General features: G+C 36.8%; 2 protein-coding genes across 2 annotated transcripts in view; one reads left to right on the top strand and one right to left on the bottom strand.

Annotated features, from left to right (window-relative positions):
- Positions 1 to 17: 17 nt before the first annotated feature.
- LOC124395831 (dysbindin domain-containing protein 1-like) lies at positions 18 to 16,205 on the top strand. The gene is made up of 4 exons (XM_046864701.1): positions 18 to 179; positions 2,384 to 2,542; positions 8,167 to 8,301; positions 15,954 to 16,205. Exons 1-4 carry the CDS (start codon positions 149 to 151, stop codon positions 16,100 to 16,102), a joined length of 474 nt encoding a protein of 157 aa, XP_046720657.1. The 5' UTR covers positions 18 to 148; the 3' UTR covers positions 16,103 to 16,205.
- A 1,175-nt stretch (positions 16,206 to 17,380) lies between these two features.
- The window catches only part of LOC124395830 (AFG3-like protein 1), a 14,651-nt gene continuing 4,093 nt past the window's right edge, over positions 17,381 to 27,938 (bottom strand). Inside the window, exons 6-16 of the mRNA XM_046864700.1 lie at positions 27,572 to 27,646; positions 26,995 to 27,119; positions 25,790 to 26,060; positions 25,254 to 25,391; positions 24,500 to 24,653; positions 24,119 to 24,226; positions 22,470 to 22,595; positions 21,305 to 21,531; positions 20,590 to 20,790; positions 20,301 to 20,495; positions 17,381 to 19,684 (exon numbers count right to left, since the gene is read on the bottom strand). Of these exons, the coding sequence (XP_046720656.1) occupies positions 19,472 to 19,684; positions 20,301 to 20,495; positions 20,590 to 20,790; positions 21,305 to 21,531; positions 22,470 to 22,595; positions 24,119 to 24,226; positions 24,500 to 24,653; positions 25,254 to 25,391; positions 25,790 to 26,060; positions 26,995 to 27,119; positions 27,572 to 27,646 (1,833 nt within the window). The 3' untranslated portion in view covers positions 17,381 to 19,471. The remainder of the gene's footprint in view (positions 19,685 to 20,300; positions 20,496 to 20,589; positions 20,791 to 21,304; positions 21,532 to 22,469; positions 22,596 to 24,118; positions 24,227 to 24,499; positions 24,654 to 25,253; positions 25,392 to 25,789; positions 26,061 to 26,994; positions 27,120 to 27,571; positions 27,647 to 27,938) is intronic.

Below are 27,938 nucleotides of genomic sequence, written 5' to 3'. Positions count from 1 at the left end.
CAGTAGGCGTACAGGAGGTGGAGAAAACAGAGATTGTGGCTTTTCACTGTGATAATCCAGTGGGAGTCGATGCTTATTATCTCTTGGCGTTTGCACACATACACATTCAGCTGCTCTAGAGAGCAGCATCAGACTCTCAGTGTACTGGATGGAGGCTCAGGGAGGGGCAGGGAGCCCAGGTAAGGGGCATCTCTCCATTCTAGATGTTTGCTGAACTTGTGTCAAGGCTGTTTTAGATATACAGAAAAGGATATACTCATGTTTATAGTCTTGCAGGATAGAAATACACCTTCCAGCCTTTTCATCCTATGTGGATGATGTGGATTATTTTATGTGATGTTGACCAGCATCCTTCAGAAATGTTTTCATTATTGCAACAGGTTTTGATAATTGAAAATTCTGATTTTTAAAAATAAAGTGTTATTTTACTATAAGATGAGTTCAACTTGGAACTTGAAATAATCTTGAATTATTTTTTATGAAATAAATGAATAAAATAGTGATTTTAGCTGCATTGTTCTTGTTAAATAGGTTTCCAGGGCAAACCAAATGTTGGGAAATGTTTTAATAACTCATTTACCAACACCCTCAGCTAAAAATAAGCATTTAAATGCCATTGTTGCCTTCGTCACACTTTCTGGGCTGAAAAACATCAATCAGAAAGTACCTTTACTGCATGATTTCTTTTTCATTTTGTAATATTATGTTCATTTTTTTTACTGTGAAAGACACTGGATTACTATTAAGAATGTAATCCTCTAACTATGTAACTATGGTGAAGCTTTCTGTTGGAAGATACTTATTTGTAATACAGAAAATATCTATTATTAATATTTATTTGTAAACATTTGTTGAAAAATTTTGCCATATGAGTTTTTTCCAAATTTCCCTGTAAAAAGTATGCATATTTTTGTCTGCATTTCAAGAGAGAAAAAAAGATGTTAAAGGAAAGACTGCTATAACATGTTATAACATATGATGAACTACCTGTGGAAGTGACACATCAATGCCAAAGCTACAATCTTGACTCCTTTATTGTTTGTGGATGTGTGTGCTTCTGTAAAAAAAAAAGAATACAAACATCGATATGCATATAAACACAGAAGACAATATAATTGTAGATTATTAAACAGTAGAATAATCAATTAAAATAAATATATCGTCTTATATTACAACATATAAATGACATCCAATGCAACAGCAACCGTGAATTTATAAAAAAAAAAGGCTTGAAGCATTTTCTTGAAGCAGATTGTTGTCTGGACTGATGTCTTTTTTAATGCAGTGGTTTCTGAGAAATAAATATTTTGGTTTGATTGTAGAAATGTGGCTTAATACTGGACCAAATGAAACCCCATGTCCTTGATTAGTTTCCTACAAAGACAAACCGGCAATGTTTTATTCCTTAAAAAATGCACATTATTAATTTTCTATAATATTTTTCAGATTTTCCCCGGCTACTTGATTTAAAACATGGCTAAAAAATCTGCTTGCACATGATCGATCAGGAAAGTAGCTTTATTTCTATAGTAGAGAAGTTAAGCTTGTGTATAATGGTGTTTTGGATGCGGTGAACCCGCTGACTGCGGCTACTGGGAGGTCTGATTCAGGTTCAGTCATGTGTGAAGAGTACAGCTCACACACCACAACCTACAAACACGATACACACATCCCAGCCTGGGATCTTTCTGCTTCTGCCAAACTGACATGTGATAGAGAAGCGTGTACGGATTTTAGATTTGTTTGCAGTCTATTCTTTTTATCCACATGTAAAGTGAGTAGGAAGAGTTTCGAATACTGAATCCGGTACGAAATATATATGACCTGAACTGTACATCCAGCAATGCATCCTAAAAAGCTTTTCAAATGCCTTACTCTTATATGCATGCCTTTTTGCAAGCTGATTTACACTTATGGATGGAGTAGATTATTCACTGAGTAAAAGTACTAATTTAAATCTGACTCCAGTAGAAGTAAACCTACTCCTTTTACATTTCTACTTGACTAAGTACAAAAGTTCTCACTTCTGAATGTACTTCAGTATGAACAGTAACAGTAGTGATGTAGGAGAACTCGTGCAGGTCAGGGTTCCATTCTCCTGCATATCAGACCTTTATACCGACAATGATTTCTATAGTTACACACACACACACACACACACACACACACACACACACACACACACACACACACACAATAACAGAGCTCTTACTCCATACACACTCTCAGCAGAACCATATGGTTACACCAGTGCTCTCAGACATCTCATCCTTTAATGCTCTTTATGTTCTCTCTTCAAAATAGTGACGAACAGCACATTTTCTAACATGCAGAAAAATTGTAGTACTTAAGGAAAACATTTTAATATCATTTTTTTTTTCAGATGAGACTAAAAAAGGCCAGAAGCTGCTGAAGCCCTCATCGTCAGAAGAACTGTCAAAAGAGTCTTCCCATCATTCCCGGGGTCCTGAGGAGGACAGAGTGATTCCCGGACACACCCCAAGCCTGCTGCATGTCACTGACAGACGGCGTGATTTCCGGGGTAAATAACGGAAAGATTGGATTTTCTTTCTTGTAATTTCAGAGATGTTAGTTTAGGCGTATAGGCATTGTGTTAGTTTGTGCATATATAAATAGTTTACTCAATGATGCTTTATTTTTATTATATTAATTATATTGAGTATCTAGCTAGCTATTTTTCTCTGCAAACATTAGCTAGCCATTTTAGACTCGTTAGCTTGCTAGGCTAGATTAGGATAAATAGAATTGAGTTACATGAGTGACATTGAGTAATTTGATTTAAACTAAAACAGGAAGAAAATACACAATCACAGAGCCCAGACCTTGGTCAATAATCCCTATATGCACGTCCCAAAATGTAATGAAAAGCATTGCCAGGGAACACATACACATACACATACACATACACTAACATTCCTTGGTTTTATCTTCAATCTTCTTTTCTACGCTAAGATATAAAGCAGGTTGGAGTAAAAGTGGAACTCTGTAAAAAGAGAAAACTGCCTCAAGCCTTCACACACTTGAGCCAAATTTGTACACACTATCCACAGTGTCTGGGTCAACCAAAGCCCAAGGCTAAAAGGAGCCATTGTACGACTACAGAAGAAGCACAAGCTCTAATGCTGTGATACATACAGCAATTGAAAAACACTAACAAGCCCGGCTTTATCTACTCGTCCAGTCCCAAGCGAGTCGGCACCAGCACCTGCCATGCACCGACATCAGAGAGGAAGTGCCAAGGGTTCAAACCATATATAATTCCTATTTAAGCATAGAAACAAGCCATATTTCCACATTCATTTTGATTTGTTAGCAGCTTTAGCCAGTCGCTAACTTGTTATTGAGGTTTAATGGCAGTAACAATTCCATGTAATGCTCCACAGTTCACCGGTGATGCTATATAATCAGTTAACTTAGCTAGCTAGTGACATGGCTAATGTTTACTTTTTGAACTTACCTGTTAGATAAACTTACATGTTGTACATGTTCTATTAGAGAACACAGAAACCATGCAAAATCATCTTTGTAATCTGAGCTCATACACCAACTGATAAATTTAGCAGCATTTAGCTCATACAGATCATTCACATGACAAACCGTGATCATCAATACATTGACATATTAAATGGATTTTATTGTTTTTACTGAGAAACTGAAGCTAGTGGATAACTTTCATTCAACACATTGTGCTACTTATATACACATATCGATTCCAGGGTCATGTCTGTAGTATTAAAGCTCATCCTGTGTCTTTCTTGTTTCGGTGTTTGCCCTGATGATGACCTTTCAGCTCTACCCGAGTCTCATTATTGTTTATTATCTTTACTGTGATCTCCGTTGCACCATCCTGTTCTGTAATGATGCATCCAGAGCTTCAACCAGACCTCAAAACACAGCTACCTTGATTCTATTATCTCTAAAAAGAGCTTAATTTTATTTTAACAGTGACTTATTGCTTCTCTTTATCAAGTCTCTGTAAATCTGGTGATAAGTCCAAAGCTAAATTGTTTCTTTTTGTAAAAAAGTGTTTCCCTTTTACTAATATTTGATATTCAATTCAATTCAATTCATTTTTATTTGTATAGCGCTTTTAACAATGGACATTGTCTCAAAGCAGCTTTACACAGATAATGTGGTGATTAAACGTAAATATGTTCTTTGTAAGTATGTTTGTCCCTGATGAGCAAATATTCTAGGAATGAAAGTGGTAGAAATTTAGCTAAAACCTGATACTCTGGTTAATTAACTATTCTGTGTTTGTCTCACACCAACGGTACAACCAGTGCACTTTTATAACTGTGAGATGTATTGTATGTGATTTGTCTGTTGAAAACATTGTTGCCTATACCATATGCGTGATCCCCTTTTGACTCTCTGAATTTGTTTATGGTTGTCTTTAATTAATGTCTTCTTGCCCCCCATATTTATGATTATGGTCCACTGTTGCCTAATCTGTTTGGAAACACGGAGTCTTGAATGGTTTTTACGACACGTGCATTTTCCCCTTGCAAATTCGGTAAAAAGCAAAAACTGCATTTCATTGGCTCTGTACATGTACCCTGCACAATGACAAAAAAGTTGAATCTAATCTAATCTAATCTAAAAACACCTGAGCATTGGACAGTGAATGAGTGGAAGAAAGTTCTGTGGTTTCCAAATCTGACATTTTTTGCCTTTAATAGAAGAAATTCTGTAAGACAAAGAAAAGAAGATGTAATCAGACTGCCTCACCCCCACCATCAAATGGAATTTCAATGGTTTGGGGTTGTTTTGGAGTAGGGATGGTTGGAGACTTATTCAGGGTGAAAAGAACCAACATGGCCACCATTCCATACTTCAACACCATGCAGTTCCATCTGGACTGCGGCTCATTGCTACCCACACGTCCACACACGCACTTAAGATAGATAGATAGATAGATAGATAGATAGATAGATAGATAGATAGATAGATAGATAGATAGATAGATAGATAGATAGATAGATAGATAGATAGATAGATAGACAGACAGACAGACAGACAGACAGACAGACAGACAGACAGAACAAATATCTGATGAGACTCTCAATTTAAAAAATTGAACACATCTGAGTCTCATCATCATTAGATTCTATTGAGAATATATGTACATTATTGAGACTGCCAACATTAGCAGGAGTTTCCAGAAATGAAGCTTGGTGTAATTAGGTCCGTTTGTATGTTTTATATGATTTGGCTAAATTTGATCATTGTATGTGTGTGCACACTGTATTTTTCCCTTTTTTTGTTTTTGCAATGTAATAATATTTTCTGAAAGGAACAGCCTTCATTTCTCATCTCTTCCAAATTAGAGATTGCTGGAAAGGAAAAGAGTGTTAGCAATCAATTATTCAAGCAGAAGCCCGGTGAGTTAGCAGGGGAGGGGGAAGATAACGAAGGGTGGGTGTGTGTTTGTGGGTGTGTGTGTGTGTGTGTGTGTGTGTGTGTGTGTGTGTGTGTGTGTGTGTGTGTGTGTGTGTGTGTGTGTGTGTTTTAAATGAATGTTAGCAGTGTGGTTAAAGCTGCAAAATCTGTTTAAAATGTAAAGGGAAAGATAAAGATGGGATGAAGTGCACTGCATAAATCCAAATTCTCCCTCAATTTAATTCTCAGGCTAGATCATTTTATGTGATTTTTATATTTCTGTATTTCAGCTCACTTGATCATCATTTTCCCACCACTTTTCTCATCTCTTCAGGGGGTTTAGCGAAAGACAGGCGTGGGTGGGCACCCCCTGGGAGTTCTGCTCTCTCTCTCTCTCTCTCTCTCTCTCTCTCTCTCTCTATATATATATATATATATATATATATATATATATATATATATATATATGCTGAATATGACCCCAAGAACACCATCCCCACTATCAAACATAGAGGAGAAAATATTCTGTTTTGGGGCTGTTTCTCAAATATCTGATGGTCTTGTAGCCTTTTTCAGCCTTGTGCAGGTCTACAATCTTGTCCCTGGCATCCTTTGACAGCTCTTTGGTCTTGCCCATGGTGATGAAGTAATGAGTTATTAGGAGTTCTTTCTTAAAGGGACAAGACTAATTTGGGTCTGTGGTGGTCAGGATTCTTGCTGGTTGGTACAGGATTACATACATGTCACTCGATCAAATACCATATAATGTATATTCTATAATATTAATTTATGTTTTTTTCTAGATTTTTTTATACTCTTTCTCTCTCTGTTAAAATAAACCTGCCGTAACAATTCTTGACTGTTCATATCTTTGTATTTTCTTTGCAAAATCAGCAGGGGATCAAATAATTATTTCCCCCACTGTAAAATTCAACATAGTGTCCAAGCATAACAAAGACATTACAAGTAATAATGTAATAGTAATGAGTAATAATAAGTAAATAACACTGATTATCTCTTCACCTGTTAGTGGGTTGGATATATTTGGCAGTAAGTGGAATTATCTTTCCTCAAAGTTGATGTTAGAAGCAGGAAAAATGGGCAAGTGTAAGCATTTGAGCGAGTTTGACAAATTGTGACGTCTAGACGAAAGAGCTTTTCTTCCGCTTTTGTTTCCAGTGTGCAGTGGTCAGTATCTATCAAAAGTGGTCCAAGGATGGACCAGCTGTGAACAGTGATATGCACTAACATATCATTAACAGAGGAAGTTTTTCAACATAGACAGGGGTTTATGCTGTGTGGTTTCCTAGTAACATGGCAGCCTGTTTTTTTTTTTTTTTTTCTTAATAGGTTCTCCAGGAAAAAAAATGTCTGCTATGTGTGTAGAGCTGCTGTAACATACATAAGTGGTACCAGGAATTTACTTGTCTTGCAGACCTTGAATTAAAAAAGGAATAGACTGTAGGATATACTGCGATAAAAAAATAAGACAAATGTGCGTTTCTTGACATAGACAGTATGTGCTTCAACATGATCATTACCAGGATATATATGAAAAAAAAAGTATGAAGTATGGAGCTGATTAAACATTTGGAGCAAAGCATGTGTCTCATTGACTGACTTCCAGTCTTCACCTACAATCATTAAAAGGACAGCCAGCTGTCCATCTTCTGCTAATCGAACAGTCTGGGCTTCATTAAGACCGACCTTAACCGTGAACACATTCCATATGCATGCCTGTGAAGAAAGGGAGCTTCTAGAAGCATATGATTTTTTTCCAATAGCTCATCTTCTATGTCTGGTTCACCCCCAGGGAATGAAAACTCATTAGGAGACTTCAAAGCCTGGGGAGTCTGTCTGTTTCCATACCTGTCTTCTTGTCTTCTTTTTTTACCCACACAACATGAAAAGCGTTAAGACTTTAAGACAGGATGGAGAACGATAGCAGCTTCAAAGCAGTTATTATGCAGAAACCTACTACAAGAAAGAATTCGGTAAAAATCCGCAAATATTTCCAACAGGATTCTGGAAAGAGTCACACTGAAGGCATCAAAACTATGAATTAACACATGTGGAATTATATATGGAATTATATACATAACAAAAAAGTGTGAAACAACTGAAAAATGTCATATTCTAGGTTCTTCAAAGTATCCACCTTTTGCTTTGATTACTGCTTTGCACACTCTTGGCATTCTCTTGATGAGCTTCAAGAGGTAGTCACCTGAAATGGTCTTCCAACAGTCTTGAAGGAGTTCCCCGAGAGATGCTTGGCACTTGTTGGCCCTTTTGCCTTCACTCTGCGGTCCAGCTCACCCCTAAACCATCTCGATTGGGTTCAGGTCAGGTGACTGTGGAGGCCAGGTCATCTGGCGCAGCACCCCATCACTCTCCTTCTTGGTCAAATAGCCCTTGATGCCTTCAGTGTGACTCTACAATTTTCATAGTCATGAAAATAAAGAAAACTCTTTGAATGAGAAGGTGTGTCCAAACTTTTGGTCTGTACTGTATATAAATATTAACAGAAATAATAAAAAAAAAGCAGTTTGTTTCTTTGTAACACAACACTTTAGTACTTTGTCTTAGTGAGGGAACAATGTTTTATAGCTGCTAGAACATAAGTGACATCAATAAATTTGTTTTGCAGATTTGCCTCAGCATCATACGGAACTATAACCATAACCATAAATGGTAAAAATGTATAATGTCATTTTTTAATAAAAGAAGAAAACATAACTATTGCCGGGTACTGTTGTGTTGCAGAGCCTCTGAGCAGTGTTTCCTCCCTTGAGGTTCACTTCGACATGCTTGACCTGACAGAGCTCACAGACATGTCCGACCAGGAGCTGGCTGAGGTTTTCGTCGATTCCGATGAAGAAAGCCCAGAATCACCTGCAAGTGAGTCTCTCATATTCTACATTTACACACTCTTAAGTTTTTTTGTGTAACATCACCCATTTTTAATAATTGTATGTCAGAGTGCAGGAAATCTCATACAGCCCAGAAACATTAGATTTAAATATAGCTGAAGAGGAGCATTCGAATTAGCTGGTAGTTCAGTGTAATGAAAAATAAATAAATAAAGCATAAATTATATTAATCACAAGGACACAGATCATGCTTTCAAACAATTCATCCTGTAAATCTCCCTCACTAGAGTCAGTGTTTTATTTTTCCTCCTCAAAAAGTCATATTTATTATTTTTTTTAAGTATTTATTTTAATCCTTCCATTTAATTTTGTGTTCATCCGGTAATGAATCTATTGTCTTGTGAAGGGTGATTAATTAGAACACCCCGGAGGTGTTCTGTAGGTCTATAGCAGAAGATCCTCCACTCCAACCTCATGTAAAGCATACGTTCATGGAGCTGGTTTAGGGGTATTGTCATGCTTGAGCTAGTTTGGGTCTCCTAGTTCCAATAAAAAACGTTCTTTCGGCTTCTCCCATTAGGGGTCGCCACAGCGGATCATCCGTATTCGTGATGCGCATGTTCGATTTGGCATATGTTTTTACACTGGATGCCCTGTCTCCTAGTTCCAATGAAGGGAGAATTTTTAGCTAATGCATTCAGACACCCTGTATATATAAAATTGTGTGCCTCCAAATACTGATGTAATACTGTGTGTCATTTGAGGCACATGGTTTGTTGTTACAGAATATTTTTAATAGTGATTGGATTGGAAGCTGTCCAATCTGGAAACTCTAGATAACTCCCTCCTGTGTCTGATAAAATATGACAGCTTTGCAGCAAACACACAGCACTGAGAGCATCCATCTGTCCCGTGTGTGTGTGTGTGTGTGTGTGTGTGTGTGTGTGTGTGTGTGTGTGTGTGTGTGTGTGTGAGCACGCCCAATAAATTTGTCTCTTATAGTGTTTTGAAATGCTTACTGTCACAAGACAAAAGCACTACACGGAATAAACTACACAAAATCGTCAGTACATTTACCCATTAGACCAATAAAACTAGCCAGTCAACTTCAACAAAAGTAATGGCACCCTATAAAAAGAGGAAGATTTCATGTGTTTATAGAAAGAAAGAAAAAAGATTGATCTTACACCGTATTTGAGAAGTGTTTGTTTACTGTTTAACAGCCACTGTGTCATTTTCAGCTTTCTGTGAAATCAGTTGTTTGCTTTGATGGAGTTTTGTGTCCGTGGCCAAATGTAAATCAAGTCCAGTGGTGTTTATAAGTGTCATTATTTTATGCAATTTGGAATGGAATGTGGTTTCTCGAGGACAAGTACAAGAGAATACACAAAACAATAAGAAAGTGTTATGGCCCTGAACTGTAACTTTCAGAGGTGTAGCAGTAATATTGGCAGCAAAATGATTTCCATAAATATAAAATGCCAAATGCAGTGTTGCGGTGTGCAGTGTTTTTGAGTCACACTGATTTTTGTAACACGCCAACAGGTAGCAGCACAAGGCTGCACGCACAGTCACAGGAAGCACCAACCTTCATAAGTCAGTGCACCACAAGTGCGTCCTGTGTACTTTTAGAGCTGTGTCACTAGTGCTATTCTGACCACATGCATTACCAGGTCTGCGATTACATCATTGCGTGTGTAAAACTGGTTGCTTCACGAAGACAATGCACCTTATCACCGAGCTTTCCTTACACACGAGTTTCCCGCCGGAAATTCACTTTCGCCGAAATCACTTCAGAAAATCAAAAGATGTAGATAAATAATGTACTTTCTTGTAAACAGAGCTAGTCTCGAAACGTTTTGACATCACCTCGTAGACTTTGATGCTTTTTGAGACTCATGCATGTTCTGTTTGTTTCTATGCAACAAACTCAGTAAAAGGCAAAAACACACAAGAACTAGATAATGCATGACAAAGAAAAATTCAGACAGATTTGTTTACATTTTTACATTTTTGTCTTTTTAATTTGAGAAAATAAAATTTTCAACCCACAATAAAATTATTTCAAGGATCCAAGGCAAACTATTAACTGATATGAAGAATATCTGCATGAAATTATTTTCTCAAAATGCATGGGGTAAATCATGTCTCAGTATGCATTATCAAATTCAAAATGATGCTATTTAGTTAGCCAAGTGCATAGAGGATTCCCTTCAAGCCTAAATTTGGGATTACAATGAAAATATAATGAACACTGAGCTCATTTTAAGGACTTTTTCGACTATAGTGTGTGCTCCATTTTTTTTATAATCAGTCACACAAATTGCTGTCTCTCTCTCTCTCTCTCTCTGTCTCTTTTTTTTCTGGCTGCTAATAATGAAGGTTTTTCAGCACGCAGCATGCAGTGGAAGTATAAACAGCTTCATTGCCCAGCACGGGGTCCGAATGTGACATGTGGAGTGGGTTAAAATGGGTGCATAGGAGAGAAAAACCAGTCAGAGAGACACTTCACAGTAGTGAGGCTCAATGAAGAGGGGTTTTATCCTCGCCTAATTACACAGCACCCTCGCTAGCTATTAGAGTTAGCCGTGCATCATCCTGTCAGCTTCTGGAAACAGGCCAGTTTATTAGTACATGCAGGATTAGCAATAAAATGCAATAGTGGCGTGTTATTGTTGAGTGATGCAATATATACTGGACATCTATATATACAGTGTGGTCCATAAATTACTTCTGGGATTACTTTAGCATTTTAAACTGCATATAAACAGAATGTTTAAACCAATTTAAGCCAAATAAATGTTCAATATTCACAATTTAGCAATTTTTATTATCTATTTTAATTTTGACAATTTTGTAAGATTTATTTTCGCTGTGCAAAAAGGTCAAACTTCCTTCGAGACTTTCTTAAATAATAAATAAATAAATAAACAATAAATAAATAAATAATATATAGAAGAAGCGCATGACTTGTTTATATAAAATGAATAATAATCGTTGTAATATCACAGTAATTTAGAAAGCTGAGCACTTTAGTTTATGAGTACTGATTTTATCGCTACTTAAATTTCGACACCTCCGTTTCCAGACTAAACACTGACACTAATGTAGCGTGTTTCCTCCCTTCATGAGAAACCAGATGCATCTATAATGAGCCTAGAGAAATGTGGCAGTTCCAGACTGCACAGGTGCATTTGCAGAAGAGGAGGAGAGGGAGGAGGAAGTGGGCAAATGAAGCCAAACATCACCTACACACTGTGCACTTCAGATGGTTTTATTAAAACAGTAAAAGTCTGCCAGGCCACTGTCTAGTCGCTTGTCTGGTATATATAAGTTTTTACATATGGATAATGGGATTAAGTGGACAGCAACGAGTACGTCAACATCAAGCATCTTTCCGTCGAGTGTCGCACAGAAGGCACTATGAATGTGACCTTGTCTAGGACACAGACGTGTGTGAATAACCACTCTATCACTTCAGACCCAGTCCAGACCCATTGTCAGTCATCCAAACATGTGACCATCATCATGTCACACTATTGATGTTTTTTTTTTTTTTTTAGAGGCTTCAATCTGTTCATATTCATTGTAGAGAAACAAAAAACTGATGGTGAAACAAAGGTATGGAAAACACTCGCTGATATTAGCTCTAATACATTATCGTTTCTATAGTAACAACTCGTTCATACGGACTCGTACATAAGCAGAGAGGTGGTGATATTTGCACTAAGGAGACTATTATAATACTTTTATAGAAGGAGGCCAAAAAAAGAGCCTAGCGAGGGAAAGACACACTGTGTATAGCTGCTATATCTCAGCTATATTTGCAGATGTCCATGGAATTATATGTAAAGATAAACTTAGAATAATATAAGGAGTACAGTATAAAACACCTCACGATGCTGTTAGAAGAGAAAAAAACATATATTCAGAATATAAAATAATGTGCCCACCCTGTCATTGATTATTTTGTTCTAACAGCACAGCATTAAGGGTTTAATTTCTCACGATCATTCTGATATTATCCAGAATCAAGTCTTACATGCATGGATGTGTTTCTTTTACAATCCAGCTTCACATTCTCCTCATGTTACTTATATTTAAATGTGGGTGTGAACATGATTTTGTCTTGCCAATCTCAATGTATTAGTATCTAAAGATAAAGATTTTATTCTAACATGATGTCAGATGGAGGCTGTTTGTAATTTGGGGGGGGTTGAAGCTGAATATAGTTATAGTACCAATAATATGCTGAAAAAATATGCTGTTTTTAAATGTAGCATACAAAAATACGAGTAAATGTTTAAATAGATTAAATGAAGCGTATGTAATGCGCTTATGTCAAAAATTACTCTCAAACATTTTTGCCCATTTTGCCTGAAAATATCATTCACTCCCTGTAGGACTGATGCGCATATTTTACCAATTAGTTAAAAGTAAAATATTATGTAATATAACCAATATTTATCATTATTTTCCAGAAGGTGACTTGCTAACACTAGCTAATTATTTTAGCTACTCTGTTAGATCTTGGAATTAGCAAAGAAAACAGGCTAGCTAAGTAAACATAACAAGTGCTAGCATGATGCCCTCAGTATGTTTTCTCAAATTATTTACTGCCTAATCTAGAAAATGAAGAACAATGTACATGACTAGAATTGTGTTGGAATCCAATACAAATTTCTTTACTTCCATTTTTTTCCCCCATTTTTTCTAACACTACTGAGTAGAAAACAGGAGGGCGTTCTGGGATGTATAAAAAGACAGCTATGGTACAGGTGGGGTCATTTTCTTAGCATAATGCTTTAAGCACTTGCTATATTTAACCAAGCTATCCTGTTTTCTTTGCTAATTCTGAACGTAGCTAAAATTTACAGACCCTATTCTTAATCTAGTATAAAATATAGGTGTTTTTTACATCTGTTTTTATACACATGAAAACGGCATCTTGTTTCCTACTCAGCAGTGTTATGAAAAGTGGAAATATACACTTGTAGTCATGTCAATCCTCTTTTTAGAGCTGAGCGCGGGCGTGTCCATCACTACGGCAGCATATTCTAATCCTACGCATCAGCTGAAGCGTTCAGGCTGTCTAACGGCCGTCATATGGGACAAAGCAGAGGAGACACTGACAACACACTGTACGATGAGTGTTTGGGATCAGTTGGAAGTCTGAATCATCGTTCTTTCTGACAGATTAAATGCCATTCGAATCAAACACAAGAACAGCTTTTATTGCGTACGTTTTTCTAAAGAGCCGAAATGGCATCACAGTCATGAGGCTGGTTCTGTGAGCGATGCTTTAAATGCCAGGAAGAAATTGAAAAAAGTTCCTGTTGCATTTTCCAGCATTTAGCAGAAGCCTTTAAGCAACTGAAGGTGCTTTGTCGTAAATATTAAAAGCAAAAATATAGAAGGATATGATGTTAAATTTAAACATACAGGGCAGGGGATTTTAGAGTTGACTATATATATATATATATATATATATATATATATATATATATATATATATATATATATATATGTATTGATTAGAATCTAAGTAGCAATATATTTATATATATAAATGCATTAACACAATTTTTATGGCACTAATTTCATTAACAGGGTTTAATTCCAAATATACATTAATAAATATAAAATAGGCGAAATTAAAAACTTCAAGAACGCACACACACACATATATATATATATATATATATATATATATATATATATATATATATATATATATATATATATATATAAAGTAAAGAGTAAAGAATAAATGTGTGTTGCGTTCTTGAAGTTTTAATTTCGCTTATTTTAATTATATATATATATATATATATATATATATATATATATATATATATATATATATATATATATAATTAATTACTAAGTCTCACCAAATCATAATTCAAGCACCAAAATCCGCCATGATGCACACATCCGTCAATTACAACCGTCCGTGTGGAAACATAGCAAAAGTTGGTATCCTGATTTATGTAATTTAAAACATTATAATTACTTTAAAACTTAAAAAATATGTAATTTCTGTAATTAATATCAAATTGTTATTAGTGGTAAAACTGTGCTTGTGTGATAAGAATAACATGCAACTTTACTATAAACACTGATCTGTTTAGCGCCTCAGGATATTACCCCTTCGTTAATTATTTTCCCATACCAGCACAACAAAACAAGTGTTTTATACATGTAACGAGTGTCTTTAAGCTTTAGGCTGAGTTGAAGAGATTATTGACTATAATAAGGTGATGCTTGTTGATAAAATAATACAAATTATAAATTAGGTAAACACTGAAATTAACTGTAAAATAAAGGTTTGTTTATTATTAAGTTTGCATTTAACCATAAAACTAGCTATAATACATGCAAATCTTGATCTTGGAGATTTAATCATGTCACAAAATTGAGACAGAAAGACAGTAAGATGGTGAGACAATAAAACAGTCCCAGAGAAAGAGAATGAAAAACACGTTAAAGCATCCATATTTATGAGCTTTCACTTTAATGTCTCAGCATCCGCATACTTAAATGAACTCGAAGAGGATCAGAATTCCAGTTGTTACCTAAACAATTATCTGCACACGATATTGTGAAGTGCAATGCACAACAAGGTCAAAAAGTGAAGCCTGTGAGTCTGCCACATGCACACAAAAACATACACAGCTATCATATTATAATTAAATATATTTACCTTTTTTATTATTATTTTTTATTTACAATTTACAATTTCCCAAAGCTAGTAGTTTTTTTTTCTATTATTTACATATTTTCCACAGATAGGGTTTTTTCTCTACAACAATCACTCTACAACAATACTTCACTCTACAACAATACTTCAATTCCATTAAAATTATAACTAGGCCATTTTTCTAGATCTTACATAGAGGATTCTCGCCTTTCTTTTTTTGATGGACATAAACAGTGGATCTAAATTGAACCACAACCTGAAAAACCTTTTTCTTTCAACAGTAAAAAAAAGAATATTTATGTTTGTGAAATCCCACAATGCAATGCAATAAGTGAGAATGTAAAGGGGGGGGTTCTTTTTTCAATCAAATTTTTAATCAAAATAATATTTTGTGTCTAACTGGTTATTGTTAAAAAGGAAAAGAAAAGAAATGATTTCCAGCCTGAAATTGTCAATTTATTTGTATACAGCGACATCTTGTGGTAATACCCAGTCATGACAGAAACTCTGTATCTGGTGTGTGGCCTGAACGGGAAGGATTTTTAAAAAATAAATTTCACTAAAATTGTGTAAATGCATCACACAAAGTGGTCTTTATTTATTTTTAAGTTTCATATCTGAATTTCAATCTATGCTTGCACAAGCATGAAATTATATATTTTTTAAAAGTCCTCTTTTCCAAGCCTTCTTTAAACACTATTACACTTTTTATTCGCTTTGTATTCATTTGATATTATGTATAATGCATTCATGTCCATTTACAGGCCTGTACTGTTATCACAGAAATCTATTGATGTAAAAAAACACATTGTTGGACATCTTGGTCATGCAGATAATACACTTTGAAACAACCCCATGTTGTATTTCGGGATGGAAAGCTGGGGTCTGACTATTTGTGTGTGTGTGTGTGTGTGTGTGTGTGTGTGTGTGTGTGTGTGTGTGTGTGTGTGTGTGTGTGTGTGTGTGTGTATGTTCAGGTTTTCACCACCACCTAAGCAGAAGCTACCTGCGCTCTCCCTCATGGACACGCTGCAGTAAGCTGGAGCAGTCACACGACCGAAAGCACCACAGCGATTCAGACAGCACCGAGTCTGATCACAAACTGGAACGGCCCAAAAAACCTTGAGAGAAACGCAGCCAGGATACACACACAGATACACACAGCTGAGCCACGTTAACACACAGACCCCGTGGTGCTAAAGACAATAAAATGTGATCTAATGTTTTCATCCTGCAGTGAGAAGATTATGGCAGCAATACAGAGCAACACAAACAGCTCTAACGAGGTCAAACTTAACGAGTCTTCTGGAGGGGTTTCGTTTGTCTGGGTTCATTTAAAAAAAAGTTTATTCTGGAGATAAGGTTTCAGTGGGACTAGAAGAAACGGGTCAGGAGTCAGAGAGATGCTGTGAAGCGAGTGTAATATAATACGTAATCAAGCAAGGCATAAAGGCCTGTATATTAATGACGGTGTCTCTCACACACACACACACACACACACACACACACACACACACACAATCTCCCAAGTGTGAGATGCCAAGAAACGTTTTTAAAACACTCTGTACTACAGACATATCTTAACCTTTACAAATAAAATCAATGCTTCATCATCCTACCAAATTGAAATCAGACTGAAAATCTGATTTAGGTTTCATCTGATCACTACTACCTTCTATCTTTGAGTAGATACACTATATGGAAAAAGGTTTGTGGACAACTGACTAAGATTTTGTGTTTTTTGAACATCTTATTCAACAATTTAGTCCCCATTTGTTGGTATAAGAACCTACAATCTTCTGGGAAGATGTTCCACTAGATTTTGGAATGTGTTTGTGAACATTTGTGTGAGATTCATTCTGCCATAAGTGTGTTAGTAAAGCCAGGTACTGGGTTGCAGTCTGAGTTCACATTCATCCCAAAGGTTGAGGGCGGAGTTTTTTGCAGATCTTCCACTCCAGCTCATGTAAAGAACATCTTCATGTGTGGCTTTGTGCACAGGGGCATTCATTCATGATGGCACGGGCAAGATATACAGTATTGAATGTACCTGTATGTGCAGCAGTAATATACATGTAAGTCGCAATGTACTAATATTCAGCTTTAAGTTTAACTTTAATTAAGAAAAGACCTTTTATTTTTGGTCACATGAATTAAATGCACCACTTTCTTCAAATCTCATCAACGACCCTGTACATGTTCAATGTGTCTTAACATCTGTGTAATACTCCTGCTGTTTCAGGAAGTCAGTAACAAGGCGATTTTCTGTCAAATATCATTCACACAAAAAAAATAAACAATAAAACTTAAATCCATTTATTTATCCATTTACAAATCAAATATTTGTGAAAATTGCTCGTCAGGGAAATTAAGAAAAAAATGGCCGATTGTGGTGCAGAAACAGTCATTTCCAGATTCAGTTTTAATCCAGAGAAGCTGCAGAGCTCCATAATGGATGTTAAATTTTATTCGGTACAATATGCATCATTGTTTCGAAAAAAAAAACGAATAATAAAAAAAATACAGTATGTAGATCACAGCACAAACAAACAGGTCACAACAGCGAGAAGCTGTGTTCCACAATCCGCTCCTAAATAAAACATCTGCATTCACTTCAGTGTTTCGGCAAAATCCGATATAAAGTCTATAAACGAATAGACGACAAAAATGTCGAAGGATACGGCCGAGTGCAAAAATTTTTATTTTGTATTTAATCTATTTACAAAACTAAATAACCTTTTATTGCAATATGCAACCTAAATGTTACACCACCAGACCAAAAGTTTGCATCCCTGAAACACACACACACACACACACACACACACACACACACACACACACTTGTACCAGGAAATTTAGTGCAGTCAATCCTGAAACATCATATTTCTAGGAGGTGGGAGAAAACAGAGCAACTCGGAGGAAGATTCATGTCTTGTCCAATTATGACAATATGCAATGGATTTGTATCCGAATTGCAGCCTTGTACATTCAGAATAACCGTATTGCACAAATGCTATTTGAAGGAAAATGGAGATCGTTAGGCTAAAAAGGCTAAATCCTGATTCTAAATTGTCAATAAAAATTACCAACCAATCACAACACAGTTTTTCAAAAACAAACCCAGTGTTTAATTTCCTGACGCTTCTGATTTCACGTCACGATTCTCACAAAAAAGCGGCAAAAAACGTCCGCCAAATTTCACTCAGGAGATGCTGGTCACTTGGTCTGATTTTGGAGACTTGTATGAAATAGAAAAAGCACCAAAAGGGTAAGCAGCTATCAGAAGCAAAATACACTATACGAACAAAAATTTGTGGACACCTGACCAAAAGTTTGGTATGTGCATTTTTAACATCCTATTTCACATTTAATCCCCATTTTCTGTTATAATGAGCTCCATTCTTCCCAGAAGAGCATGCATGAACAGTTTTCAGGCTCAAGTGAAGGCAAATTTTGAGGCTAAAGCATCCAAAAGTCATCCTGTACAATTGTGTGCCTCTGAGTTTGTGGTAACAGTTTGAGATGGAACCACATATGGCTGGAAAATTCACTTATCGAAATACTTTTATACATATATTGTATATTACTTATATTGAGAAATGAGCTAGACAGAATATCTTATCACTTTACTGAAGAGGATCCTGAGGAGTAATGATGACCTACTCTTTTTGACCTGAATCATGTTTAAAAAAAAAAAAAAAAAAAAAGGAGCCAGGCTCTCTGAAGTGATTTTGCACCTGGGTTACTAACAAAAAAAAAATTCCTACTCGTAAATAAAACTTAAAAATGCGATCTGGATAATGGTAGATCACCACGTCTGGTGCGTGCTGGCAAAGCAGTGACGTTCTGTTATAAGTAAAGCAAAAACAAGTTCACGCAAATCTTGTGCTACATTAGAACCTGTTTAAAGAAAAGAACCATAAACACGTTTATTTCCCTTAATCTGTATTAATTCAAAGCTAGATAACTGCTAGTAGATATGTTATTACATCACTCTCGCTACTCGCCCAGGAAAAAGATTTTGGCAGAACCAAAAACATGGGACTGGGAAGAACACTGGAGCTTTTAGGCGCCTGGTGGACACCATAGCATACGACTCTAACGTGTGCAAAAACGTTATCGGCGTGAACGAACTTATGTATGAAAATTCACAAGAAGTTAGTTCACGTATAGAAGGTTTCTCATGTGTGATTTTCGGTGGTCAAGCTAGTCATCTTTCAGTGTTTCTGAGATCTTCACCTCTGACCACATGAAGGTAAAAGATGTCCCGTGCCGAGTCTGAGAAGATCCCGGTCCCTGCATCTCCTTTAATGCTTTGACGTGTGAGCTTGGACCTCCTTCTCGGGTCCTCGTCTCAGTCCAGAAAACACTTCCTTCTCCCTAACATAGAAAATCAAACACAGAAGAAGGAATTAAAGTGAATGCGCCCTTTGCGCTCGGCTGTGATCATGCCCCGTCGTGCGTTTTTGTCTTTTCCAGCTCCCTGGAGCACTGTTCATGCTACAGGTATATAAACTCCTTGTGCTGCATTGTCGCCGTCCTTGTCCCAGTCCTTCAGGCCCTCGGGTAGACTAGTGTCCTCGTCAATGCTGCCGGTCCCCTCCACAAACTCCTCATAGGTGCATTTCTCTCCAAACGCCCTCGGGCCCAACAGTTCCACCATGTCCGCTTTGTCGAGGACTTCGTTCTGCAGAAGACGCTTCCCCACCTGAGACAGGAGTGAGGACATGATAGACATAAATGATGGACATATGATTGATGTCTGATTGTGATCATACAAATCTGAATTTTCTGATTTGAATATACAGTATCTCACATTTGTGCACCATTCACATTTCAGCAACCATTTTAGTACCTTCTAAAGGGACAATACTATAGAAATGAAACTTGGATATATCTTAGAGGAGTCAATGTGCAACCTGTTAAGCTCTGGTGAATTCTAAACACAGGAGAATTAAAGCAGTGCTGGATAACAGTGGTGCTCAGACAAAATATTGATACTTTGGTCCGTTTTGACATGTTTACTTGGGGTGCACTTACTTTTGTTGCCAGTTATTTAGACATTAATGGCTGTATGTTGTTATTTTCAGAGGACAGTGAATCTGTACTGCTAAACAAGCTGCACATTGACTCCTCTAAAATATATCCAATTTTTATTTCTATAGTATTGCCCCTTTAGAAGGTAGCTGAAATGTAATAAATATATAAATATATCTTCATCTATTTAAGTATTAATATACAACAGAATTTTCCATGGCCCACCCTGTATATTCACATTTATGGATTACTGATAATTGAGTTTGCAGAGATGCTCACGGTCGTACCTTCTCCACCAGCTCTCGTTTCTCGGTGACGAGTTGGTGCGTTCTCTCGAAGGCCTTGCTGATGAGAGAGCGCACTTCCTCATCTATGAGTTCGGCTGTGGCCTCGCTGTAAGGTTTCTCCAACACCAGCTCGCCCTGCTGCGGCACATCGAACACCATCTGACCCACCGACTCGCTCATTCCAAACTGCATGATCTGTGTGTATGGTAAAAAAATAAAATAAAAAACACGGTGCTGAGAAATAAAAATCAAATTATTGAGTAGCCGGGCATGCTAAACGAGAAGTTACCTGAGCATACGCAGACTGGGTGACTTTTCTCAGGTCGTCCTGAGCACCTGTAGTGATTTTGCCGAAAAACACCTGCTCCGCCACGCGTCCTCCGAGCATCACACACATCCTGTCAAAGAGCTGCTCGCGTGTGAACAGGTACTGCTCCGTGGGCTGGTACTGAGCGTAGCCCAGACCTTTACCTCGAGGTATGATGGATAACTGTAAAATAAGAGGAAAGATGGAGAGTTTAAATTCCAGTATCATTAAGTTGTCACTGCTGGGCCCCTGATCAAGGCCCCTGATAAGACCCTTAACCCTCCACTGCTCTGTGTATTGAAGTTAGATGAATAAATACATACATTTTAGTTAAAAAAAATATTTGTATTTTGCTCTGGATAAGGACAAAGTCAAATTTGCAGGTCTTTATTCCAGTGTTTGCATACAGATTTTACAGTTTCTTTATTTATTTACATTCAAAAATTATATTGAAATGATTCTTAATTGAGGGCCATAACGATGTTCACCTTAATGCATTACATATTTAAATGTATATATATGTTAATTAATTTATTATGAATTATATTATTATTTAAGGTCTGTATAGTCTATAGTAATTATAGACTACAACATACTGCACTGAGGAAACCTTATATATTATACAAAGCACTAACTAAACTGTTTGCCCTGAATTCGACATGTAACTGAACCAGAGCCTCATACAGTCCGCGTGTACCTTCAGCAGCGGGTCGGCGTGCTCCAGGAACCAGCCTACGACAGCATGACCGGCCTCGTGGTACGCTACTGTGGTTTTCTCAGCAGGCTGCAGAACCCTCGTCTTCTTTTCCAGCCCTCCGATCACCCGCTCCACAGCTTGCTCAAAGTGTCTGGAGGTCACGGCCGGGCCGAGGTGCCGTGCCGCGATGAGAGCTGCCTCGTTACAGACGTTTGCGATATCGGCTCCTGAAAACAGGCGTTAATACTCATAAATAAAACGAATCCTACATGAGCTGTGAAGAACAAAAGTCTCTCCACCTGACATCAGAAATGTTCTTTATTTCTATACACTGGGTACCTTTACATCAAGTTTTAAAAACATAAACACAAATATATAATTTGGAAAAAAAAAAAACTCGAAGAAATTCTACTGTATAAATATAAATAAGAATATTTTGTATTTTTAAATGTAGAAATATTTCAGTATATCACTTTTAAAAGCGTTGATGCTTTACAGAATTTCTTCACACATGTTTAAGACTGTATATGATGCACTGGTTTGATTATATTTGCAAATTTATTTGAAGAAATCCATTTATATTTTTCGAAACTATATAAACTTTTCTTTCCCTTTTTTACATTTTTTTTCCAGCAAGTATTTTTTTGTTTTTTTTACATCGAGCAAATGAAAAAAAATAAATTGACATGAACATGGAGACATGGAAATCGTGTTTCTCTGTAAAGATCTTCATAGTACTTAGGTTTCAATTACATATAATAATATTACTATATTAATACTAATAAGATTTGCTTAAAAATTGCTCGAATTAGATAAAACTCTAAATAATGCTTCCTAAATGGTTATAGCGCACCCCTGAGGATCAATATGTACTGTATAATAATAAATATATTTATTCATAAACTCTCCTATTAGTAATGCTATCAATTCAATTATACACATGCTTATAAACTATAATGTCTATTTCTAAAGGTGTATAAATGATAATAAAATATAAACAAATAAGTTGAAAAAGGTATTCAGTAATAATGCTACATAGTATTGATGAATATATAATACTTAATACATTGAATATGAAAAATATATATATATATGACAAAGAATCCATCTGTTTCATGAGCATGTGGAATGTGGAGTAAATAAAAGCTGTGTGTTGTATTCTTACCTGTGAAACCAGGTGTGAGAGCAGCCAGTTTCCTCGCCAAATTCTCTGAGGTCAAACTGGAATCCAGCTTCAGTGGCCTCATGTGCACTTTAAAGACCGAAGCCCTGCCTTTAATATCAGGCGGTCCTGCGAATGGAAAGAGACACAAAAGAGGCAGAGAGGAGGAGAGAAGAATAATGAAATTGGAGAGAAAAAAAAAAAGAAAAGGAGCGAGGGAAATTTATACCACCCAGATGAAGATGATGAGAAGCATTCGCTCCGAAGCGCACAAGAGCCCCGGTGTTTACAAAAACCCCTCCAGGAATAGCAGATGTACTTTCACTACCTCCCGCACTCTCTCTCCCTTTATTCTCTCACACACTCTCCCTCCATTTTTCCATGTCCGTAACAGGAATGTTCCACCGAGCCAGCTGTGCCGAAGTGGAGAAAAAGCTCTCGGCAGCGAGAGATAAATCAGTTCTAACACCGCGACACCACAGCAATCCCCGCTGACATAATACAGCTGTAGCGCATTGCTCTTTAAATCAGTTGTACATGAATCATGGGGGGAGGAAGCTTGCCAGGAAAACTCACACACAGAGAACGAGTGTTTCTGGGTGAAGCCGAAAGTTATTACTGTCTTTATAAACGTATCTTAAGTGAACGAGGCAGTTCCAGAAACACGGCTTGCAAAATCCTAAACTCAGGCCAGAGTTAAATAAAGCAAATCCCCTGAATGCAGATTCCAATTTGAAAAAAAGGCATATTATAAATACACAATCAAATCTCTGAGTGAAGTCATGGAAAAAAAGTTAAAGCAATTATTTTCTAATCAATTTCTGAAAATCAGTCATGGCTTCCAAAAAATAAAAAAAATTTAAAAAAATTAAAAAAATTATATGCATTTTTTTATATTCGTATGCTTCTTATTTTTTTAATTATTATTTTTAATATTAGATTTATTACAAACTAATCTCATAATCTTTAATCTACTTTGTATTCTATCCTTTTTTTTATTTACTTGTTAATCATTATTATTATTATTATCATCATCATAAAATGTATGCCTTATATTTACCATTTAATTGCATAGAGCTTAACTCTACATCATGTGATACGAAGCTGCCATGGTAACCGATCTTAATTTTGACAAATCAATCTAAATTATTATTATATATATTATATATATTTCCAGCTATTTGTGGTTCTTCCTCAAATTGTTACCACAAAGTTGGTGAAACACATTGTATAGTATCTTTGGAGGTGACAGCATGAAATTTTCTAGGAAACTAGGAAACCCAAACCTGTTCTAGCATGACTGTGCCCCAAACCAGCTTCGTGAAGATATGCTTTACATGGGTTAGAGTGGAAGATCTCCTGCTAGAGAGCTCTAAGCACAACCCACACTCACCTACATCAGTACCAGACTTTACTTACACCTTTATGACTGAATGAGCAAAAATCTGCACAAGCACACTACAAAATCTACTGGAACATCTTCCCAGAAGAGCGGAGGTTATTTTAACAGAAAATGGGGACTGAATGTGAAATGGGATGTTCAAAAAGTCCATATTGTTTAAATATATTGGGAAAATAACGGATTCGTGTGGTAAAATTCAGTGTGTAATCTCGCAAAAAAGGTGTAAAAAGTAAAGAGAAAGATTTTGTACCTATGTAAATATGCCGGTCGAATCGTCCAGGTCTCAAAAGTGCCGGATCTAAAATGTCGACGCGGTTCGTGGCAGCCAGGACCACGACGTTAGTGCTGCTGTTAAAGCCTAGAGAGGGGAAAAAAAACAACACGTTCAGTAACGTTATAATTAAAAACAGTGAGTGCTTGTTAGCTAACATAGATAATTTACTGATTCGCATACAGTAGTTGGAGAAGCGAGTGAAACACAGTGATACTGATAGAGAGATGGATGAAACCGAGAGACTCTGTTACAGGTACAGAATGAAAAAGAAAAAGAAAGGACGTGTCATTAGAACTGCAGTTCACCCAGTGACCAGGAGAGGTCACTGGTGCTTCTTTAAAATCAGTTGGAACATACCGTCCATTTCCACCAGCAGCTGGTTAAGTGTGTTCTCCTGCTCGCTCTGCCCGCTGAAGTGTCCTTGGCCCCTCTTCCTGCCTATCGCATCAATCTCATCAATGAAGAGGATACAGGGGGCGTGTCTTCTGGCCAGCGCAAATGTGTCCCTCACCTACAGCATTTAACGAAACAAAAGGATATATAAGTGAACCTTCCACCCGAAAGCTTCGACGAGCACAAATACTCAATATCTTGAGTTTTTGAAGATGATATCATTAAAAAAATATATTGCAGGACAATAATATAGGACAAGTTTAAAATAATGGATTTATTTGAATGCATTAACATCATGGGGAAGTTTTCTTAATGGAAGGAGTCTCCAGTGTCAGCATTTTGTTACAGTAGCAGTTTAGCAATAGGGGAAAGTCTCAAGGACAAAGTGCCGTTTCTTTGCAAGAAGTTGCCTTTTAATAACTTTTAAAATGAGAGCGAGAGCGCGAGAGAAAGAAGAAAGGTTCAAATAACAGTGCTTTAACAGGACCTGACGTTATTTTAAATGACTAATTAATAAATTCATAGTTTTCCTATAACAATAATTATTTATTGTTTACTTTAATAATCGTTTGACTGTAGTTTATATATAAACTCAAATCGACACCAATGAAGTTGTTGATATGAATGACGACTATATGACTTTTATATGGATGCAAGAAGTTAAATATGAAGTAAAATTAAAAAAAAAAAAAAAAAAAAAAAAGGGGACAGCTCTCACCCGGGCTGCTCCAACTCCGACGAACATCTCCTGAAACTCTGAGCCATTGACTGTTATGAAAGGAACTCCTGCTTCACCAGCAGTTGCTTTGGCCAGCAGGGTCTTTCCAGTGCCAGGTGGACCTGATAACACTGCACCCTGTAAGAAGGTTTTCAACCACAGTTAGCACTAATAAAGAATTTCTAATGATCTTCTATCGCATAGTTTTTCCAGCAGTTTCTCCATAAAGTTTCTGCTGCTTGTTTGGAAACACATTCAGGAATCCAAACAAAGAAAAGAAACATGGAAGTAGTTGTACGGCCAAGTCAAGACCCATTTCACACACATACAATGGTGTGAAAAAGTGTTTGCTCCCTTCCTGATTTTTTGCATGTTTGTCATACTTCAATTGATACTTTGATGATCTGAAACATTAAAGTGTCACAAACATGCAAAAAAAAAAAAAAAAGAAATCAGGAAGGGGGCAAACACTTTTTCACACCACTGTATATGAGGTCAAAATGACTCATTAAACCTTATTTCACATAATACCATACCTGCGGGATCCTAGCACCAAGTTCCTGGTACTGTTTGGGCTTCTTCAGGAAGTTCACAAACTCCAAAATCTCCAGCTTGGCCTCTTCGCAGCCAGCAACGTCCTTCAGCCTGACATTAATGCTGTCTCTGACTATCTTAGCTTTGGATTCAGTCATCCTGAAGATGTTGTTTCCTCTCCTGCGCTGCCATCCTCCAGGCTTCCACTGTTTCGAGCTGAATACGAGCAAACCGAAGACTGCGATGACTGGGAGTAAGATCGCGAGGATCGACCTGGACAAGCAGAGCAGATGAAAAGAGATGTGCCAAGGTATTTAATAATATTTGCAAAATTAGCAGAAAAAGCGTATAATTTTTTTCTGAAATTTTATATAATCTGCACTATAAAGACAAAAGTATTGGGACACCTGACTTTCCAGCCATATGTGGTTCTTCCCCAAACTTTTACCACATAAAAGGAGGCACACAAGTGTATATGACGTCTTTGGATGTGTTAGCCTGGAAGTTCCCTTTACTTGAACTAGGAGAGCCAAACTTGTTCCAGCACGACAATGCCCCTGTGCACAAAGCCAGCTCCATGAAGATATGCTTTACTTGGGCTGAAAGATGTGGAAGACCTTCTGCTATTGTACTCCTTTGGGATGAATTTGAGTGCTGACTGAACCCCAGTACCTGTACCTGACTTCACTAACACCCTTGTAGCTGAACGAATCTCGCACAGATCTCCACAAGTACACTCCAACATCTATTGAAACATCTTCCCAGAAGAGTGGAGGTTCTTCCAGCAGGAAAATGAGGAATCAATGTGGAGTGGGATGCTCAAAATGAAGCACTTATGGTCAGGTGTCCACACATTATGTCCATAATATAAGGATAATACATTGCACTTTTACAGTTTCTAATCAACTTGTCTAACAACATTAAATGCAACTGTAAACTGATTAAAAAAATTCAATACATCATGTCATCTTTTAATTAAAAAACATAATGCAATTCTTCAAGAAAATGGAAAGCACTTTCCAGCTCTTATGTGTCCTGATTCACATCATGTCACATCAGGTCATGTTTTCCTAAAATGGGATGCCAAGCATTTTTTTTTTTTTGCAAAAAGAATACAAGGACAAACCGATTTTGATATGAAGCAATAAGAGATATCAGCTGACAGGCAACTGTACTGCCTCGTACCTAATAAACTGGCCAAACTCACCAATCTTTCTCTGTGCTGTACAAGACCGACAACTTGTGTGAACGCTCCAAACCCAGCTCTTGTTGTGCTTGCTCCAAATTCCTCTCAAATGTGTCCACGGTACCAATATTGAACCAGACGTGACTCTGCAAGATCAAAAAATATGGTCAGGATTAAAACTCAAGCATCTGATGAATGTTTCATCTGCAAAATTCATCATTTTCCATAAAGATTCTGAAAAGTCTGGTGTCCCAATACTTTTGCCCATATACTGTACTTTGATATGCTGTATTTATTAATGTGAATATCACATATTCGTCTAATGAACTAGGCTTAGGAAATTAGATGTAACAAAAAAAAGGATAAAAATGCTGTTATTTCTTTATCTTCTTTTAAACGTGAAACATAGATGTATAACACAACCAGAACACAATCAATCAAAAAAAAAAGTTTTTTTTTATCATCCGTTTGGCGATTCATTGTCTTCATTCCGAGCGTGTTTTGTTTAATCGTTGATATTTGACAGTGTTTCATTCCTTATGTTTCGTCTATGTAGTGTCCTGAAGGTGTACAAACTTTTGCACAGCCAATAACTCACCACGTCTGATGCGTTGAGGTCGCGAGCAGGAATCACTCTGACGTACTGTTTATTGATCACCTCCAGCCTCTCGACCTTCACAAAAAAAAAAACAATCGCTTCTTTATAATCCGTCAATAAACCAAATGTTGTAGGTGAGCGGTAAAATTCCCGTTTCACAGTCGGCCCCAAAATTATTGGCACCCTTTATTCAAATGTTGATTCTTCACGTTCATGTTTTTATACTGCCTTCTTTCTGTCGTTAGCTCATCGCCCGACAGAGGTGGCAAAAGTACACACATCCTTTACTCAAGTAGAAGTACAGAAACTCGTGTTTTAAAAGATTCTGGTAAAAGTTGAAGTATTGACTAAACTTTTTTACTCAAGT

This window comes from Silurus meridionalis, chromosome 13 (genome assembly GCF_014805685.1).
Source record: "Silurus meridionalis isolate SWU-2019-XX chromosome 13, ASM1480568v1, whole genome shotgun sequence".
NCBI lineage: Eukaryota > Metazoa > Chordata > Actinopteri > Siluriformes > Siluridae > Silurus > Silurus meridionalis.
This window is presented reverse-complemented; position numbering and strand designations above follow the sequence as displayed.

Excerpts from the sequence above, each read along its gene's own strand:
- LOC124395831 (XM_046864701.1), top strand. The coding sequence starts at position 149 with ATGGAGGCTCAGGGAGGGGCAGGGAGCCCAG. Across the intron at positions 180-2,383 it reads GGGAGGGGCAGGGAGCCCAG|ATGAGACTAAAAAAGGCCAG; the intron begins GTAAGGGGCATC and ends TTTTTTTTTCAG. Across the intron at positions 2,543-8,166 it reads CAGACGGCGTGATTTCCGGG|AGCCTCTGAGCAGTGTTTCC; the intron begins GTAAATAACGGA and ends GTTGTGTTGCAG.